General features: G+C 44.2%; 1 protein-coding gene across 11 annotated transcripts in view; it reads left to right on the top strand.

Moving 5' to 3' along the window:
- The window catches only part of LOC106603279 (unconventional myosin-XVIIIa), a 114,196-nt gene that overhangs the window by 69,409 nt on the left and 24,825 nt on the right, over nucleotides 1–19,962 (top strand). For all 11 annotated transcript variants that reach the window (XM_014196733.2, XM_014196729.2, XM_014196727.2 and 8 more), the window contains 10 exons: nucleotides 5,553–5,681; nucleotides 11,901–12,044; nucleotides 12,337–12,426; nucleotides 12,729–12,848; nucleotides 12,992–13,109; nucleotides 16,132–16,259; nucleotides 16,374–16,528; nucleotides 17,301–17,424; nucleotides 17,579–17,779; nucleotides 17,874–17,984. In XM_014196733.2, coding sequence (XP_014052208.1) covers nucleotides 5,553–5,681; nucleotides 11,901–12,044; nucleotides 12,337–12,426; nucleotides 12,729–12,848; nucleotides 12,992–13,109; nucleotides 16,132–16,259; nucleotides 16,374–16,528; nucleotides 17,301–17,424; nucleotides 17,579–17,779; nucleotides 17,874–17,984 — 1,320 coding nt within the window. The remainder of the gene's footprint in view (nucleotides 1–5,552; nucleotides 5,682–11,900; nucleotides 12,045–12,336; nucleotides 12,427–12,728; nucleotides 12,849–12,991; nucleotides 13,110–16,131; nucleotides 16,260–16,373; nucleotides 16,529–17,300; nucleotides 17,425–17,578; nucleotides 17,780–17,873; nucleotides 17,985–19,962) is intronic.

Genomic DNA, 19,962 nt, shown 5'->3' with positions numbered 1-19,962 from the left:
ACACACACAGTGCTTCAACTTCCATATTTGACACCACATAAATTATTACATTGTGCATGTTAATTTATACAGTAATTATTATATGTCTTCACCTGGGATTTGAACTCACAACCTTCTGGTTCACGACATTCATATATTTCTGCTACGTCACCATGTCTGTGTACATTCAGTTATTTTTGACTATTCCAGGGGTGAAAGCAAGCCGGAATGGTCCGGTATGAACTACTGGCAAAATAAATAGTGGTGGTACGCCGTACTGGTAAAACATGAGCCTATCACAATAATAAAAACAGATTCCATGAAAATTGTATGCTATCACAGTATTTATCATTACCTCATGTCAGTCGCATGAACAATTTGTGAATAGTCTTGAAAACTTGTGGAATACGCTCAAAATGCGGTGTGTTTCAACAATAACACATTTTTGCCAAGGCAAAGATAAGTAGCCGAGACCAAGACGCACATGGACAGCAGTGTATGCATCAATTGGAGTTACAAGACTTGTGTAGGAGGCTTAATGAATGACAATCACTGAATATCATTAATTTAGAAGTCATGCCAGAATTATTTTAGTCCAGTAGCCTAATAGTTGGAATAGAAGTCTGGACACTGACTATAGGCCTCACATTGAGCCTATTACAATAACTTCTGCAGAATTAAGTGTTCCTGGCCTACGTGCAATTTCTTTCAGCAACATAAAAGCTGACAGTATTTTATTTTCAACCGCATAAAATATGCGTCCCAAGACTAACTAAAATATCAGAGACATGCGGGATTGTTTTCACAGTTTTTAATTTCCTTAAAACCGGTCAAAATGATGTCATTTGGAAATATCCCTGGATCCTTAACGTCCTCGCTCCGTGACAGAAGCAGAAATGAAAGAGAACTTTACCGATGTCAACTAGATTGTTGATGATGCGTTGATCATTCTATCGAGTTATGACATTCTGGTGAGCGTGGCTTTATTTAATATTCTAGACGAGCATCAAATAATGACAGAAGAGAAGCTGCATGTATCTAATTATAGACAAGTTGACTAACAAATAGCCTACCAAAATTGTTGGAAATTATAAGGCGAAAAATATATTTTAATGAAGCTTAAAACATGTATTTTTTACTCACCTCCTGTCATTATGCCATCCATGAGTAACGTGCTCAGGTAGCCGACATTAAGTAATAGTTTGACAATCAGTTAACATCATGACTAGTTGTGTTTATGCCACATTAGGCTAATACATTTTAAGTTAAAAGAAATCTTCACTATTAGGTCAATAGAGATCCTATTAAATCAATATGGATATTGTATGTAATTACTGAGATCCTATTAAATCAATATGGATATTGTATGTAATTACTGTGTATGATCAAATAGAAAAGTGCATGCACACATGGGAGGTCTCATATACAGAAAGCCTTTCATTTGCTGAAATAAGAATTTTTCATGTAAAAAAAAAAGATGAAAAAAAAAAAAGATTAATTATCATAATTTCACATCACGTCTTGTTACTTTTGCCACTTTTGTTAACCACTGATCATTTCATATCTCTTTGTTTGGCAAGGTAAGGGATACTCACGCACATAGTGCTTTTAACATAGTGTTTTCAACTTACGTATTTGACACACAATTACATTTTTGCATGTTCATTTATACAGCAATTATTATTCAACATGTCATCTCCTGGGATTTGAACTCAAAACCTCTTGGTTCGTGGTGCATTGAGTGGGACGTTGTACTCCAAACATGTCAGTGTCAGGTATCAGTTAATCTGACTACTAGTCTCTCATCATTGATTTGATTTACTTATTTCAGCAAATGAAGGACTTTCTGTATATGAGACCTCCCATGTGTGCATGCACTTTTCTATTTGATCATACACAGTAATTACATACAGTATCAATATTGATTTAATAGGATCTCTATGGACCTAAAAGAAATCTTCACTATTAACTTAAAATGTATTAGCCTACCCTTTTAATGTGGCAAAAAATAAATGTTCTTGCAACATGTTTAGAATATTGATATCTTATGTTCTGAGAACATGGCAACCATGTTCTGTGTTTGTTTGGTGGAATGTTGATGCAATATTCTCCTAACCCTCAGAAAACTGGACACAGGAATGTTCTTGCAACATTCTCATGAAACGTGTCTAGAATATTAATGTCTTATGTTCTGAGAACATGGCAACCATGTTCTGTGTATGTTTGGTAGAAGGTTTATGGAATTTTTTCCTAACTCTCAGAAAACTGGACACATAAATGTTCTTGCAACATTCCCATGAAACGTGTCTAGAACATTATCTTAAGTTCTGGGTAAGTTCTATTTGACATTAAGGGAATGGTCGCTTGGAAACATTCCTTGAACATCACATGAACATTCCTATGTAAACGTTAGTTAACCTCTCTTGGGCAGCGTCCCACCCACGGTTCACACTATTCAACAGCCAGTGAAAAATCAGAGCGCCAAATTCAAAACCACAAAATGTCATAATTCAAAGTTCTCAAACATATGACTATTTTAAACCATTTTAAAGATACACGTCTCCTTAATGTAACCACATTGTCCGATTTCAAAAAGGCTTTACGGTGAAAGCATAAAGTTAGATTATGTTAGGACAGTTCCAACACAAGAAAAACCACACAGCCATTTTCCTAGCAAGGACAGGCGTCACAAATACTAGAAATTCAGCTAACATTATGCACTAACCTTTGACGATCTTCATCAGATGACACTCCTAGGACATCATGTTACACAATACATGCATTTTTTGTTCGATCAAGTTGATATTTATATCCAAAAACAGCATTTTACATTGGTGCGTGATGTTCAGAAAATATTTTGCCTCCAATACTGCCGGTGAATCAGCACAACAATTTACAAAAATACTCATCATAAACGTTGATCAAATATTAAACTGTTATTCAAAGAATTATAGATGAACATCTCCTTTATGCAACCGCTGTGACAGATTTCAAAAAAGATTCACGGGGAAAGCACACTTTGCAATAATACTGCGCTCAGAAAAATACACTAGGCAATACAGATACCCGCCATTTTGGAGTCATCTAAAATCATAAATAGCATTACAAATATTCACTTACCTTTGATGATCTTCATCAGAAGGCACTTCCAGGCATCCCAGGTCCACAATAAATGTTGTTTTGTTCGATAAAGTCCAGAATTTATGTCCAAATAACTCCTTGTTGTTTCCGCGTTCAGTAAGCTACTCCAAGTGTAGGAAGCGCGGCCAAAATGTCACGACGACAAGTCAAAAAAAGTTATATTTACGTTCTTTCAAACATGTCAAACGTTGTATAGCATCAATCTTTAGGGCCTTTTTAACTTAGAACTTCAATAATATTCCAACCGGACGATTCCAGTGTCTTGAAAAACGTTTTGGAACACAGCTAACTCTCATGTGAAAGCGCGCCAATGAACTCATTTGTTTTCCTGAGTCAACAACTTCCAACTTCCTCTGTTCGTTCTCTGTTCAAACAACTTTCTAAAGACTGTTGACATCTAGTGGAAGCCTTAGGAATTGCAAAATGAACCCTAAGTCACTGTGTGTTCGATAGGCAATGACTTGAAAGGACTACAAGCACCAGACTTCCCACTTCCTGGTTAGATTTTTCTCAGGTTTTTGCCTACCATTCAAGCAGTTTTAGAAACTTCAGAGTGTTTTCTATCCAAATCTACTAATAATATGCATGTTCTAGTTCCTGGGCCCGAGTAGTAGGCCGTTTACTTTGGGCACGCTTTTCATCCGGCTGTCAAAATGCTGCCCCCTACCCAAGAGAGGTTAATGACCTAATGAGACCCGTAAGGGAATATTCTCCAAATTGTAGGAACGTTTGTTGTTAGCTGGGATGTGTTTGTGACTCTGGGTGAACTGTCTGGCAAGTGTTGCCTGCCCTGAAAATCTCTTGGCTGGGGAGGATGGGTCTGAGAGGCATGCCTGCCTTCCAGCCTCACCGTGAGACGCACAATCATGTCTCCTTTGTATTCATGTCGTTATAGAGTAATTTCTGGCAGGTGATGGTCTTCGGTGTTGTCTTTCGCCCTGGCACTTGTAGACTAATCACAGTAAACACTGCTTGGCACACTTCTGTTTAATCCCATCAGCTGAGAAGTGGCCCATAGCCAACAAGAAACTATTGTAATTAAAAATGGTAATTTCTTGGGAGACAGATGTTGTTGCCTTCGGGGTTTGGAGATTGAAATGGCCTTTGGAGTAGATTAGCACCAAGATGGTGGTTCACAAAGCAGTCCAACGGTGTCCTAGCAACAGCAGTGGCCTCAGTAGAATGCCAATTAACAGCAGCACCAAATCTTCTCATGACACTGGGTCCACCACACAACTCTCACTGTGGTAAACACTGCCACAACAGGAAGTCACGCCTCATGTCCGCTTTGATTTACCCATTCTGATCATAATATGATGCTGACACCCAGAGATCTCCTTACTTGTGGTTTTCTGATGTAGTTACATTATGGACAAAATGCATATGACAAACATGACTTTACTGTTTTATTTTGAAGCCAAATTCATGACATTCTCCCTCTAACATTGAAGTACAGTGTGTTTTCGGAACCCCTCTTTGTATTGGTAATACAGTATATCCTGCTTAAGTGTTTGTCTCTTCCACCTACTGGTTCTTTCATGTATGCCAGGGAGGTTTGATCTTTTATAAAGCACTGGAGCCTGTCAACTCTCCCATCACCATCCATCCTTCGCCTTAAGCTGACTGACTGCCACCAGTCTTCACACTGTGCCTGACCCTGGCCTGATGATGTCTCTGAGTGTATGTGAATGATAGGAGAATGTCATGTGACGGCACTTCTACTGGCCCTTTAACTCTGTTTCATCTTTGACCCGGCCAATAAGGACACAATGCTGACACTCTCTGGCAGAGATAGTGGGCGAGTTAAAGCGGATCACTTTTGTCAAGTCGGTGACCATCGTTTTTCACCGCCTTTCAAAGTCTGTTGCATTATGGGGAAGAATGACTGAAGCAGGAGCTTTTGCGCGATTCATGTATACAGTGGAGTGATACAAATGAATGTGATATTTGAGGCTCTCTCACTGATTGATTGTACAATGTAGCCTACACACACTTGATTTCAGTTTGTGAGTGTGTGTGGTATGGGGGTTGGAGACATGTATATTTCAACATTATCAATACAAACTTTCATAAACAACTTTAGTTTCCGACTTTCGGCTGTCACAGATATACCTCCCCAACTTCCCTCCTCGACTTTCGTCTACAGTCGGTTGCTTTCACCTTACCACTCAAACACGCTCAATTACTTTACTACCCAATCTTCTCGGATTAAAGGGCCGTTGTCTTTAGACTACAGTGGATGGATCTACCGTTTTCTTGTTAATGTAATTTATTTGTGTAATAGGTGCTAAAAAGCTATACTTTCTTGAAGTCAATTTCAAGTCAATTATGTGACCATTTTGTTTGATTTAAATCAGCTCCAGACTTGAACAAACGTGACTATATCTATTTTGTTTGATGCTGAACTAAAAGGTGTGTACTTTCGTCCCCAGTTGTTCTTCAGAGCAGGGACCTTGGCTAAACTGGAGGAGCAGCGGGATGAGCAGACCAGACACAACATCACCCTGTTCCAAGCAGCCTGCAGTGGATACCTGGCCAGACAGGCCTTCAAGAAGAGGAAGGTAGGCATGACTCCACCACGGCTTCACGTCATCCAGCTAGCTGTCAGAGAAGAAAGGCAGGATTTAAAGATAGCAGCAGGGAAGGAGACAAAGATGTACTGTGTATGTCAAGGCTATGACTGGGACTGTCCAATATGATCAGAATCTGTTTTATAGTTTGAAATCCAGGATTTATTTTCCAGGATTTACATTGATCATTTTTTTGTAGAGAACAGTTCAGTCTTCCTACTGTATATTCCCCCTGTTCCTGAAGTCTTTTTTTAGACTACGGCAAGCTCTACAGTAAACTCTACAGAACAATATTTTACTATTGATTTAGAGACAGAGAATAAAACTTTCATGTGATCTATAATAGAGAGATGTGGTTGCCTCGGAGTCTGGAGTGAAGGAGGCTGTTCCAGGTCACATTTTAAAGGTTGATTGCTCTGCCATAGGACTACAGCTAGCTCTGCTGTAAATCTCAAACTAATCACAACAGGACTTAGTAAATCTATTGGCCTAACCCCTCCCCATCCCACCTGATTCACCCTGTCACTATCTGCACCAGGGACAGGGGGGTGGCATGTCCCCCTTAAACACACTCTTATTGATCAGCTCTTTTTAAAAGCAGCCCTATTATACGTGCCAGCATCTCCTTCTCCTCAGTTCTATCTCTCCTTGTCCCTCCATTAATCTCTCTCCACATGATATGGGGCCGTCTCTCTGGCGCTGATAGCATTTTTGCAGTTGATGTATGGAAACCAGCACTCCTCTCCTTCACTGTGTGATTACGCTCTGAGTGAGCAGGCTGCCTTCAACTGAGTTCACTGGCTGGTTCACCACCCACAGGACATCACTACACCCACTGGCTGGTTCACCACCACCCACAGGACATCACTACACTCACTGGCTGGTTCACCACCACCCACAGGACATCACTACACTCACTGGCTGGTTCACCACCACCCACAGGACATCACTACACTCACTGGCTGGTTTACCACCACCCACAGGACATCACTACACTCACTGCCTGGTACACCACCACCCACAGGACATCACTACACTCACTGGCTGGTTCACCACCACCCACAGGACATCACTACACTCACTGGCTGGTTCACCACCACCCACAGGACATCACTACACTCACTGGCTGGTTCACCACCACCCACAGGACATCACTACACTCACTGGCTGGTACACCACCACCCACAGGACATCACTACACTCACTGGCTGGTACACCACCCACAGGACATCACTACACTCACTGGCTGGTTCACCACCACCCACAGGACATCACTACACTCACTGGCTGGTACACCACCACCCACAGGACATCACTACACTCACTGGCTGGTTCACCACCCACAGGACATCACTACACTCACTGGCTGGTTCACCACCACCCACAGGACATCACTACACTCACTGCCTGGTACACCACCACCCACAGGACATCACTACACTCACTGGCTGGTTCACCACCACCCACAGGACATCACTACACTCACTGGCTGGTACACAACCACCCACAGGACATCACTACACTCACTGGTTGGTTCACCACCACCCACAGGACATCACTACACTCACTTGCTGGTTCACCACCACCCACAGGACATCACTACACTCACTGCCTGGTTCACCACCACCCACAGGACATCACTACACTCATTGCCTGGTACACCACCACCCACAGGACATCACTACACTCACTGGCTGGTACACCACCACCCACAGGACATCACTACACTCACTGGCTGGTTCACCACCACCCACAGGACATCACTACACTCACTGGCTGGTTCACCACCACCCACAGGACATCACTACACTCACTGGCTGGTTCACCACCACCCACAGGACATCACTACACTCACTGGCTGGTTCACCACCACCCACAGGACATCACTACACTCACTGGCTGGTTCACCACCACCCACAGGACATCACTACACTCACTGGCTGGTACACCACGCACAGGACATCACTACACTCACTGGCTGGTTCACCACCACCCACAGGACATCACTAAACTCACTGGCTGGTTCACCACCACCCACAGGACATCACTACACTCACTGGCTGGTTCACCACCACCCACAGGACATCACTACACTCACTGGCTGGTACACCACCACCCACAGGACATCACTAAACTCACTGGCTGGTTCACCACCACCCACAGGACATCACTAAACTCACTGGCTGGTTCACCACCACCCACAGGACATCACTACACTCACTGGCTGGTTCACCACCACCCACAGGACATCACTACACTCACTGGCTGGTACACCACCACCCACAGGACATCACTAAACTCACTGGCTGGTTCACCACCACCCACAGGACATCACTACACTCACTGGCTGGTACACCACCACCCACAGGACATCACTACACTCACTGGCTGGTACACCACCACCCACAGGACATCACTACACTCACTGGCTGGTTCACCACCACCCACAGGACATCACTACACTCACTGGCTGGTTCACCACCACCCACAGGACATCACTACACTCACTGGCTGGTACACAACCACCCACAGGACATCACTACACTCACTGGCTGGTACACAACCACCCACAGGACATCACTACACTCACTGGCTGGTTCACCACCACCCACAGGACATCACTACACTCACTGGCTGGTTCACCACCACCCACAGGACATCACTACACTCACTTGCTGGTTCACCACCACCCACAGGACATCACTACACTCATTGCCTGGTACACCACCACCCACAGGACATCACTGCACTCACTGGTTGGTACACCACCACCCACAGGACATCACTACACTCACTGGCTGGTTCACCACCACCCACAGGACATCACTACACTCACTGGCTGGTACACCACCACCCACAGGACATCACTACACTCACTGGCTGGTTCACCACCACCCACAGGACATCACTACACTCACTGGCTGGTTCACCACCACCCACAGGACATCACTACACTCACTGGCTGGTTCACCACCACCCACAGGACATCACTACACTCACTGGCTGGTTCACCACCACCCACAGGACATCACTACACTCACTGGCTGGTTCACCACCACCCACAGGACATCACTACACTCACTGGCTGGTTCACCACCACCCACAGGACATCACTACACTCACTGGCTGGTTCACCACCACCCACAGGACATCACTACACTCACTGGCTGGAATTTTCCTTCACCTCCACACATGCTGTACACTATCTCCATTTCAGCCATGTCTTTGCACTCTCTTTGTTTCCAGGAAGCATCCATGTGGCTTTAAGCTTTCTGAGAAACGGACATACGCTGCAGTATCTTCCCAAGGTGGCCTATGGGATTCGTTTTTTAGCTAGTTGAGCAAAATCTGAAGTTTTTAGCTTTTAGACATTTTTTTTTATCTCTGCTTCTATTAAAGATTTGTGCTTCTCTTTTTGCCATCATGACAAAATAAGCAGCTTTTGAGTAATGGGCATGTGGTGGAAATAGGAACCCGGGAAAGGCCAAGGTTTTCTCTTATTAAGTTCAAAGGGCATCGTTCAGAGACTGAGGGTGAGGAGCGCTTTATAATCCACTGGAAAGGGCAGGAAATCACCACTGAGGAACTGTGGGAAGGCTAACTGTACCATTACTAAATCCATTATTCGGGCCGCCTATTTTTTTTCGGAATGCTTTCTCCTCTGTTTCTTCCCGTACATTTATCTTTAATAGAAAGATAAGATTCAATTGATTTTTTTATTGTAAAATCTTTGCCTCTGAACTAAAGTTCAGTTTTTTGTGAGGTAAGATGTAGTACTCAATTATGGGTGACGGCTATGGTTCTGTGGTTTTTATCTGGTTAGGAGTGGTTGTATCATATCAGTGTATGGAAACGGTTGTTTCTGTTCCAGTAGAAAAATAGAAGTCTAAGTCTGTTTGTGTAATTCTTGGTTTGGTGGTTCATTGTTCGCTGGAAATAATATCAGGTCTTTGACTTGATTTAACATTATATTAACTTTTTAGATAATATGTTTGTCTGTAACATCGTATAAAGTCATACACATATGAAGTCATGACTTGATGACTGATGTTAATATAATGTTCAATCAGGTCAAAAACCGGATATTATTTCCAGCGAACAATGAACCACCAAACCAAGATTTACTCAAATAACTCTTTAGACTTCTATTTTTCTACTGGAACAGAAATAACCGTTTCCATACACTGATATGAAACAACCACTCCTAACCAGATAAAAACCACAGAACCTTAGCCGCCGTAGATTAACTATAAAACAATGAGTTTTTCATTGCAAACCTCTTGAGTCTGTCTGGTTTAGTCAGTATAATAATGATGATAGACCAGGCCATGTGCGTTTCTCTGTCTGCCCTGAAAATATCTAAAATTTCACAAATATATGCAGGAGGTAAAAAAGTAGTTATTCCAAATGCACCAGCCCAAGAAATAGAAAATTGTAATTGGAGGAGTGCGGTGAAGTGGTATATTACTGTGCGAATCGAGTTCCCTCCTCCCTCTTTCCTCCCTCCCTCTCTAGCAGGAAGATTAACGGAGTGTGTCTCTATCCAGAGGCCTGTCTTATAATAATGATTGTATAATGAAACCCACTAGGGCTCTCACTCGGTCTTCCCCGTTCATGAAATTTGATTAGGCTTCTATAATGTCACTGTATGATGTATCCGTTTTCAACAGATGTGCCATGGCTAGATGGAAATACACCCTGAGAGTGTTAGGAATAAGTTCTATGGCAGCGGCAAACATACTAAAAGCCCATGGTGCTTGATAAGCGGCTGGCTGTGTCATAGAATGTCCTGTAACTTTTGATTGATTCATCATGGTTTCCAGAGCTTTTTGAAGTCGTCCCAGCATGACTTCATCAGGAATATATATCTCCCTTTCGAGAAGCAACAATTTCCCTTTTGAAAGTGTGCCTGTGTCTCTCTCCTCTCTCTCTCTCTCTCGTACAGTAGTGGAGGGGGCATATGGAAGACAGGATGTTTTCTTTTGAAACACAGCCCAGTGTTCCGCTGTGTTTTCTTTCCTCATGTATACCTCTGGGAGCCGGGGGGAATTGAACAGAGCAGCCGATGGGCTTCCTAATTAAGCGCTTGTTTTAAGTCGGGGAGTGCGGTGCTGAGTGGAAGCAGGTGGTGTGGGCGGGTGCTTCTCCTACATCGTCAAGTAGAGCTCAGTCTTCACAAACACAGCACACGCACACATGCATGCAGACAACACACATTCACGCACAGGTAGGGGAGAGAGACACCGAACCAAAGCTATTACCCAGGAAATGACATCTAGCCCTACACTCTTACAAAAAAGGGTTCCAAAAGGGTTCTTTGGCTGTCCCCTGGATAACACAGTTTTTTCTAAGAGTGTAGATTGTCAGAATCTTGGCCCACGATTCACATCCTCTCAACAGACTGACATACAGTCAGACACCCTCTCAATATGAATAGCCCTTTGTTTATTTATCTTCTGTTTGCCTCATTCATTAAGGTCTAAACATCACAAATGAGTCCTGTTGAATATGTCTGTCTGAGATTTGCTGAATGTGCCACTGTGTTACGGCTTTCATGGCGTAACAAATCCTAATTGGCCATAGAGGCTGACTTCGGGGCGGAATCTACTTGACGCTGGCAATATTGTGTTGTCTAATTGGGTTTTGCCATAATCTGCCGCCACTACAGATGCTCATGCACAAGCTGCATGGAAATCGTGTAACACTTGGAATAGGCTTCCAAGATGTATTGATGTTTGATTTAATTCATCAAAAGGGCTTTCAGCCTTGGAAAACGGTCTGCAGCAACCCTCCAGAGAAGGCTGACTGATGAGGCCTGGCTGGTTAGTCGATGCTGCAACACATGATTATTGGATGTGTACATGTCCAGCCATCCTGTATGTCAATAACATGGAGACTAGGGCTAGGGTTTCTCAAGATCAAAAACGGCACGTTATTCAATAGTAAAGAGTAAATCACAGTGAAGTTTAGGCTGATAATACTAATCTGATGAGATATTCATTCTCTGTAGTTAGTGCGTTGAGTGGCTCTCCATACTCTATTTCTGTAGCAAAGCTAGCTCTGCTGCACTGTACCTCCTCTGCACTGTACTGCACTATGCTTCCACCCTCTCCTCTGCATTCACACACTCTCAGCCCCATACAGTACAGTCCAGTACCGTCGCACCCACTCTCTTTCTCTGTGGGCTGTGTTTCTCTGTGTGCTGAGCAGACCCACGACCTGGCCATCCGCTGCATCCAGAAGAACATCAAGAAGAACAAGGGAGTGAAGGGCTGGCCCTGGTGGAAGCTGTTCACCACCGTACGGCCGCTTATCGAGGTGCAGCTCACAGAGGAACAGATTCGAGGAAAAGATGTGAGTATCTCTGTCTCTCTTTCTGACTGTTAGCCTGTTTAGCCATCCAACCTCACCCACTGCAAATCTGCTCCACATGACTAAAGTAAGGGTTTGCATACTTGGAAATGTGTGATTGCACACCCACGACCATGAGTCAAATCTCCAGAGTTGCTATGTGATGTCAGGTGGGAGTGGTGAATATCTCCATAGTGTTGCACAGGATTCCAACATGGCTACCTCTGCTGTAGCTATTTTCTACTGTCTCTTTCCCGTTCTTATAATTGTCCTTGTACTGTATGTTCTCTTCCAGGAGGAGATCCAGCATCTGAAGGGCAAGCTGGAGAAGACTGAGAAAGAGAGGAACGAACTGAGACTGAACAGTGATCGACTGGAGAGCAGGGTGAGTCTCCTGGGGCCTTTCTTCTATGCACTGCATTCTGGGAGACAGCGTTTGCTGCAGAAGTACTATAAAGTAACTCAGTCATACTGTCTTCATTCACCAGAAGCTGTGTCAGGTTATCAACTCAAACAGTCCGCCTTTGTTCAATGTTTGACTCCGTCTGTGATAAGAAAAGTAGGCTGAGGATATGACTCTCGGACTTCATAGATAGCCTTTTGATGGTGTGTTTGTAGTGCACTGTGACCGAAGATAGGCCATGCCATGGGGCATGCACATTAAATACTGTGTGTGTGTTCCTCCAGATCACAGAGTTGTCAGCGGAGCTTGCGGATGAGAGGAACACTGGAGAGTCGGCCTCCCAGCTGCTGGAGACCGAGACGTCTGAGAGACTGAGACTGGAGAAAGACATGAAGGACCTACAGGTACAGACAGACTCACTCACTCCTGAGTGTCTGTACTTACACTACTGTTGTGAGCCTAAGTAATAGGACAGGGAAGATGGAGCACGAACGTAACATTTAGTAGGGGGAATATTGAATTTTCTGTCTACCTCTGTCTACCTCAGGCTAAGTTTGACTTGATGAAGAAGCAGATGGAGTGTATGGAGATGGAGGTGATGGAGGCTCGTCTCATCAGAACGGCAGAGCTCAACGGGGACATGGACGATGACGATGATGATGCAGGTGAGTTCTTCTGCTGCCTAAAGTCTCTTATCCACACAAACCCACTGAATGCCTGGTCACTATTCTGTTGTCATAATGGCTGAGTGAAGGAAAGGCATTATAAATATAAAAAATCGAATGAAATTGTATTTGTCACGTGAAGAATACAACGGGTGTAGACTTTAAAACCTCTACAGGATTGGTGGGTCCCCCGCGAGACGGTTGAGCTAACGTAGGCTAATGTGATTAGCATGAGGTTGTAAGTAACAAGAACATTTCCCAGGACATAGACATATGTGATATTGGCAGAAAACTTACATTATTGTTAATCTAACTGCACTGTCCAATTTACAGTAGCTATTACAGTGAAAGAATGTCATGTTATTGTTTGAGGAGAGTGAACAGTTATGAACTTGAAAATGTATTAATAAACCAATTAGGCACATTTGGGCAGTCTCGATTAAATTTTTTTTACAGAAATTCAATGGTTCATTGGATCAGTCTAACACTTTGCACATACACTGTTGCCATCCAGTGACCAAAATCTAAATTGCACCTGGGCTGGAATAATACATTATGGCCTTTCTCTTGCATTTCAAAGATGATGGTACAAAAACAAATACAAAAAAATGCATGTTTTTTTTCTTTGTGTTATCTTATACCAGATCTAATGTGTTATATTATCCTACATTAATTTCACATTTCCACAAACTTTAAAGTGTTTCCTTTCAAATGGTATCAAGAATATGCACATGAATGCTTCAGGAACTGAGCTACAGGCAGTTAGATTTGGGTATGTCATTTTAGGTGAAAATTGGGAAAAAAGGGGCTTGATACTCATGAAATGCTTGCATAACACGAGGAATAAAATACACGAGAATGGAGCTACTGTATATACAGGGAATACCAGTGCCAGATCAATGTGCAGCGGTATGAGGTACTTAAGGTATATATGTACATGAAGGCAGGGTAAAGTGACTAGGCATCAGGATAGATAATGATAAGAGGTGTAACCATTTAATTAACTATTTAGCAGTCTTATGGCTATTTAACAGTCTTATGGCTTGGGGGTAGAAGCTGTCTCCGAGCCTGTTGGTCTTCGTGCCGATGCTCCGGTACCGTTAGCAGGACGATAACAGAGTGAACTCAGACACCGCCTGATATAGAGGTCCTGGATGGCAGGGAGTTCGGCCCCAGTGATGTACTGGGCTGTCTGCACCGCTCTCTGTAGCACTTTGCGGTCGAGGGCAGTGCATTATCATACCAAGCGATGATGCAGCCAGTCAAGATCCTCTCGATGGTGCAGCTGTAGAACTTTTTGAGGACCCATGCCAAATCTTTTCAGCCTCCTGAGGGGGAAGAGGCGCTGTCTTGCCCTCTTCACTACTGTGTGGGTGTGTGTGGACCATGTTAAGTCCTTAGTGACGTGGACGCCAAAGAACTTGAAGCTCTCAACCCGCTCCATAGCACTGTCTACTGGTATAAGACTACTGGTATAAGAGGATACTCACAAATGACATCGGAAAGAGTGGGTTGCATTATGATCACCTTTGTTTTTCAGAGGCTAACAGACACAGCTTAGAAAGGGGCCAATGGTATGTAAAGCTGCAATATGTAACTTTTTGGGCGACCCGACCAAATTCACTAGAAATGCGCGTTATAGATCTATCATTCTCATTGAAAGCAAGTCTAAGAAGCGGTAGATCTGTTCTATGTGCATAATTTCTATGCTTTTCCTTAAGTTTCGTACAATATTTGTGGTTATGGAAACTATATTTCACAGCGGTTTAGATGGTACAATGAATCTCTACGCTATACTTGCTTGTTTTGTCAAATAAACTGAAATTAGGCAAACTATTAGTATTTTTGCAACCTGGGGCGATTTCTGCATAGTGCATCTTTAATAGTTCCAAACTGGTAATATGAGGGTATTGTGTGACTCATCCTTAGTACAATATTTGAGACTCCATACAGTAGGAAATTGGGTCAAAAGTTGCATTATAATATAACTGGCCCATGAATTAACCTATCTTCTATGGATTTACAGGTATGGAATTAAGATGCCCATTGTCAGGCCTTAGTCCTCTCTCTCCTCTGATCTTCTGCATTGAGTGAGGTGTCATGCTGTGAGTGTATTGTCCTTGAGTCTCTCTGTGCCCGTGAGTCAAGGAGCTCGAATACCCGGCCTCCATAAAGCCAGAGTGGGGAGGTTTCAGATAAATGAGAAAATAATCTTGTGGATCAGAGCCGGTGGCCCCTGGAAGCTGTCATTATACTATATATATGCAAATGTCTGTTCGTAATGAAAATCCCCAGTGTTCCTGTGTGAAGGGGGAATGGACAGCCTCTCAAACGATAAGTCTGAGAAATGAACCTGGACCCGCCTCTAGTCTCTGCTGCTTTGGTGTAGATAGTCTCTGACAGCCACAGCTCTGGGCCAAGTTAAAGCTCTAGATTAGATCGATTTAGATTAGTTTATTAGTCACATGCACAGGGTCGCAGATGTAATCGCAGGGTACAGTAAAATTCGTATTCTTCGAGCTCCCAACAGTACAGGAGTGAATGAAGTGAATGATATTAATAATAATAATAATACTAATTTATGGACATTTACAACTGTAGCTATGCTGTTAGGTTCTGCCCTTCCACCATAAACCCTTTTTTCAATGGTGTCAAGTCCATTTTTAAACAAATCTCCTTGTAGTTGATGAACTTTCAATGTCATCTTCCCTCAGTAGAGACGATATCTTGAGGGATGCTTTGTTCCCTTGAGTTTCTTGAAGGTTTTTCTTTGTATTATCAAGTTATGATGAAAAGTTTGGTAGAAGTTTCCATGTCTGTTGTTGGCAACGCTTGAATGTGAGACACAGAAAATCTTCTCTAACCTAATGATCCTCAGCAGCATCCACTGGCTCAGTCACATTGAGCCTCCATCTTCGTTCAGTCAGCCAATCTAGCATTAAAAGATTGGTCACTCCAAATGTCCCATAGTCTGTCTCCGTCACTCCCTGGCCATATGTACTGTCCTTGGTCTGTCTCACAGGAGGAGAGTGGCGGCTGAAGTACGACCGAGCCATCCGGGAGACGGAGTTCACCAAGAAGAGACTTCAGCAGGAGTTTGAAGACAAGCTGGAGACTGAGCAGCAGAGTAAAAGACACCTGGAGAGAAGGGTACAGCCCTGGTCTTACACTAATGCTTAATTCCATATTGTCCCCTGGTGTACTGTAGTGATATCTCATACTGTATGATAGTAGAGTACTCATACTGTGTGGGTGTGTGTGTAGCTGACTGACTTGCAGGCGGACAGTGATGAGGTGCAGCGCTCTGTGCAGCAGCTGAAGAAGAAGTGTAGCAGATTGACGGCTGAGCTGCAGGACACCAAGCTGCACCTGGAGGGCCAGCAGAGCCGCAACCACGACCTGGAGAAGAAACAGAGGAAGTATGTACACGCAGGCACACTCGCAGGCACACGCACTAATACACAGTGGTAAAGCCTTCATTCACCAGCTCTGGTTATTTAACACTGACTATAGATATAAGTAACCTTCGTTTGGTCACATATTGCACAAGATGGCTTACCATCCAAAGAGGTAAGCCATCTTGTGTCCTCACTCTCACTAGCTGACCTACCTAGGATACTACTACACATTTCTTCATTTGAACAGAGAATAGAGACTGGCTGTAATCTGTGGAATTGCATTAGCCAAGGGAATGAGTCAGACTTTTAGAACTTGAGAGGTTTGTGCTGTGACAGAATGTGATCTCTCCCCTGGGGCTAATTGAAGATGCTCTGTGGGAGTAATCATTTTCAGCTGTGCAAAGCCGAGGACGGCTCCTCTTAGAGAAGAAAAAGAGAATTAAGAGACCTGACAGTTCAGAACACTTCACAATTCAGTTGAACACTCCTAGGTATAGCTGGCCCAGACAATTGAATAGAACATTATCCTCATGATGAGAATGTTATTGTAAATTAACAGCCCACTATTAACATTTAAAGGTGAGTGCTGATAATGAGGTTAAAATGGAGGCTATACTACTAGCAATAGTCCTCAGTGGAATGAGAGGAAGTGAAATAGTTTTTTATTGCAATGAATTCAGTTGTAAATGATTTAACTCAACAAATGGCCCTGGTTAAATATTTGATCTTAGGAGAGGTCTTGAGGATGTATGACGTCCTGTCAGTAGTGTAACATGAGTGTTGTGTGTTGCAGGTTTGACTTGGAGCAGAGCCAGGCCCAGGACGAGGTGCTGAGGGAGAAGAACCTGAGAGAGAAGCTGGGCCGGGAGAGAGACATGATGACTGGGGAGCTGTTCAGTCTGCGCCAGCAGCTGCAGGTACCAGCTGGACATGGATGATAGATCATAATGTTATCGTTGCCCCTGGGAAGACCATGTTCTCCATGTCCTCTGTATGTCTTCTGGCCTGGTCCAGGAGTCCTCTGAGTATCCCAGTCTCTTTACTGCCCCCTGCCTGCCTGCTTGCCTGCAGGACAAAGACATGGAGCTGTGTGCCGTCCAGCTGAAGGTGGAGCAGCTGGATGCAGAGCTACAGGACCTGTCCTCCCAGGAGTCCAAGGACGAGGCGTCACTGTCCAAGACCAAGAAGACCCTCCGTGACCTGGAGGCCAAGGTCAAAGACCAGGAAGAGGAGTTGGACGAGCAGGCCGGGACCATCCAGATGCTGGAGCAGGTAGAGGAGGAGGGGAGGAGGTGAAGAGGGGAACAATACAGAGCCCTTATAGGAGTTGCTGGTCTATAACAGTCTATTTGTGTGTGTCCTTCAGGCCAAGCTGCGTCTGGAGATGGAGATGGTGAGTCTGCGGCAGACCCACTCCAAAGACATCGAGAGCAAGGATGAGGAGGTGGAGGAGATCAGGCAGTCCTGCAGTAAGAAGGTATGGAGGCCTGCTCACACTCAACACACGACTGTATTTTCCACAGCAGTCCTATTTGTGATTTTTATCAGCTATGCATAACCTCCCTACTTTAGAAAACAACATGCCGACCCATGTCAAGTATACAACAGCTTTGACAGGCACTTTAACTAACACACACAATAATGTGTAGGCAATCGTGGCAAATTACGCTGCACTCTGAATTCCTATCTTGACTGCCTTAATTTCCCCAATAGCAACAAGTCATGGCAACCATATCTGGAAATGACTGTTGATGTGATTTGTTGTCATTTGGAATGTTTTGATTACGTACTTGTATAATTTTAATACATTTTTACCCACAGTAATTTCACATTGACAGTCAGGCATATAGTGCCGCATAGAGTATGACATTGATCTGGCCCTCAACCTTTAGCCCTATGGGGACGACATGTGGCGTGATAGATGATACTGACACTGCAGTGATGGTCATCTGTCAGCCTGTCCCAATGACTGTGTAGTTAATGTTATCAATCAATCAATAAATCAATCAATCAATCAAATGTATTTGTAAAGCCCTTTTTACATCAGCCGATGTCACAAAGTGCTATACAGAAACCCAGCCTAAAACCCCAAATAGCAAGCAATGCCGGTGTAGAAGCTCGGTGGCTAGGAAAAACTCCCTAGAAAGGCCAGAACCTAGGAAGAAACCTAGAGAGAAACCAGGCTATGAGTGTGCCGGGTGGAGATTATAACAGAACATGGCCAAGATGTTCATAGATGACCAGCAGGGTCAAATAATAATAATCACAGTGGTTGTAGAGGGTGCAACAGGTCAGCACCTCAGGAGTAAATGTCAGTTGGCTTTTCATAGCCGATCATTCAGAGTATCTCTACCGCTCCTGCTGTCTCTAGAGAGTTGAAAACAGCAGGTCTGGGACAGGTCCGGTGAACTGGTCAGGGTTCCATAGCCACAGGCAGAACAGTTAAAACTGGAGCAGCAGCACGACCAGGTGGACTGGGGAGAGCAAGGAGTCATCAGGCCAGGTAGTCCTGAGGCATGGTCCTAGGGCTCAGGTCTTCTGAGAGGGAGAGAGAATTAGAGAGAGCATACTTAAAATTCACACAGGACACCGGATAGACTGGAGACATACTCCAGATAAAACAGACTGACCCTAGCCCCCCAACACAAACTATTTCATCTTAAATAATGGTGGCTGAGACAGGAGGGGTCGGGAGACACTGTGGCCCTGTCCGACTATACCCCCGGACAGGGCCAAACAGGCAGGATATAACCCCACCCACTTTGCCAAAGCACAGCCCCCACACCACTAGAGGGATATCTTCAAACACCAACTTACCATCCTGAGACAAGGCCAAGTATAGCCCACGAAGATCTCCCCCACGGCACAACCCAAGGAGGGGCGCCAACCCAAACAGGAAGACCACGTCAGTGACTCAACCCACTCAAGTGACGCACCCCTCCTAGGGATGGCATGGAAGAGCACCAGTAAGCCAGTGACTCAGCCCCTGTAATAGGGTTAGAGGCAGAGAATCCCAGTGGAGAGAGGGGAACCGGGCCAGGCAGAGACAACAAGAGCGGTTCGTTGCTTCAGTGCCTTTCCGTTCACCTTCACACTCCTGGGCCAGACTACACTCAATCATAGGACCTACTGAAGAGATGAGTCTTCAATAAAGACTTGAAGGTTGAGACCAAGTCTGCGTCTCTCACATGGATAAGCAGACCATTCCATAAAAATGGAGCTCTATAGGAGAAAGTCCTGCCTCCAGCTGTTTGCTTAGAAATTATAGGGACAATAAGGAGGAATGCGTCTTGTGACTGTAACGTACGTGTAGGTATGTACAGCAGGACCAAATCGGAAAGATGGGTAGGAGCAAGCCCATGTAATGCTTTGTAGGTTGGTGGTAAAACCTTGAAATCGGCCCTTGCCTTAACAGGAAGCCAGTGTAGAGAGGCTAGCACTGGAGTAATATGATA

This window comes from Salmo salar, chromosome ssa04 (genome assembly GCF_905237065.1).
Source record: "Salmo salar chromosome ssa04, Ssal_v3.1, whole genome shotgun sequence".
NCBI classification, from domain to species: domain Eukaryota; kingdom Metazoa; phylum Chordata; class Actinopteri; order Salmoniformes; family Salmonidae; genus Salmo; species Salmo salar.
Note: the sequence above shows the minus strand (reverse complement) of the source record. Positions and strands in the feature narration are given on the sequence as shown.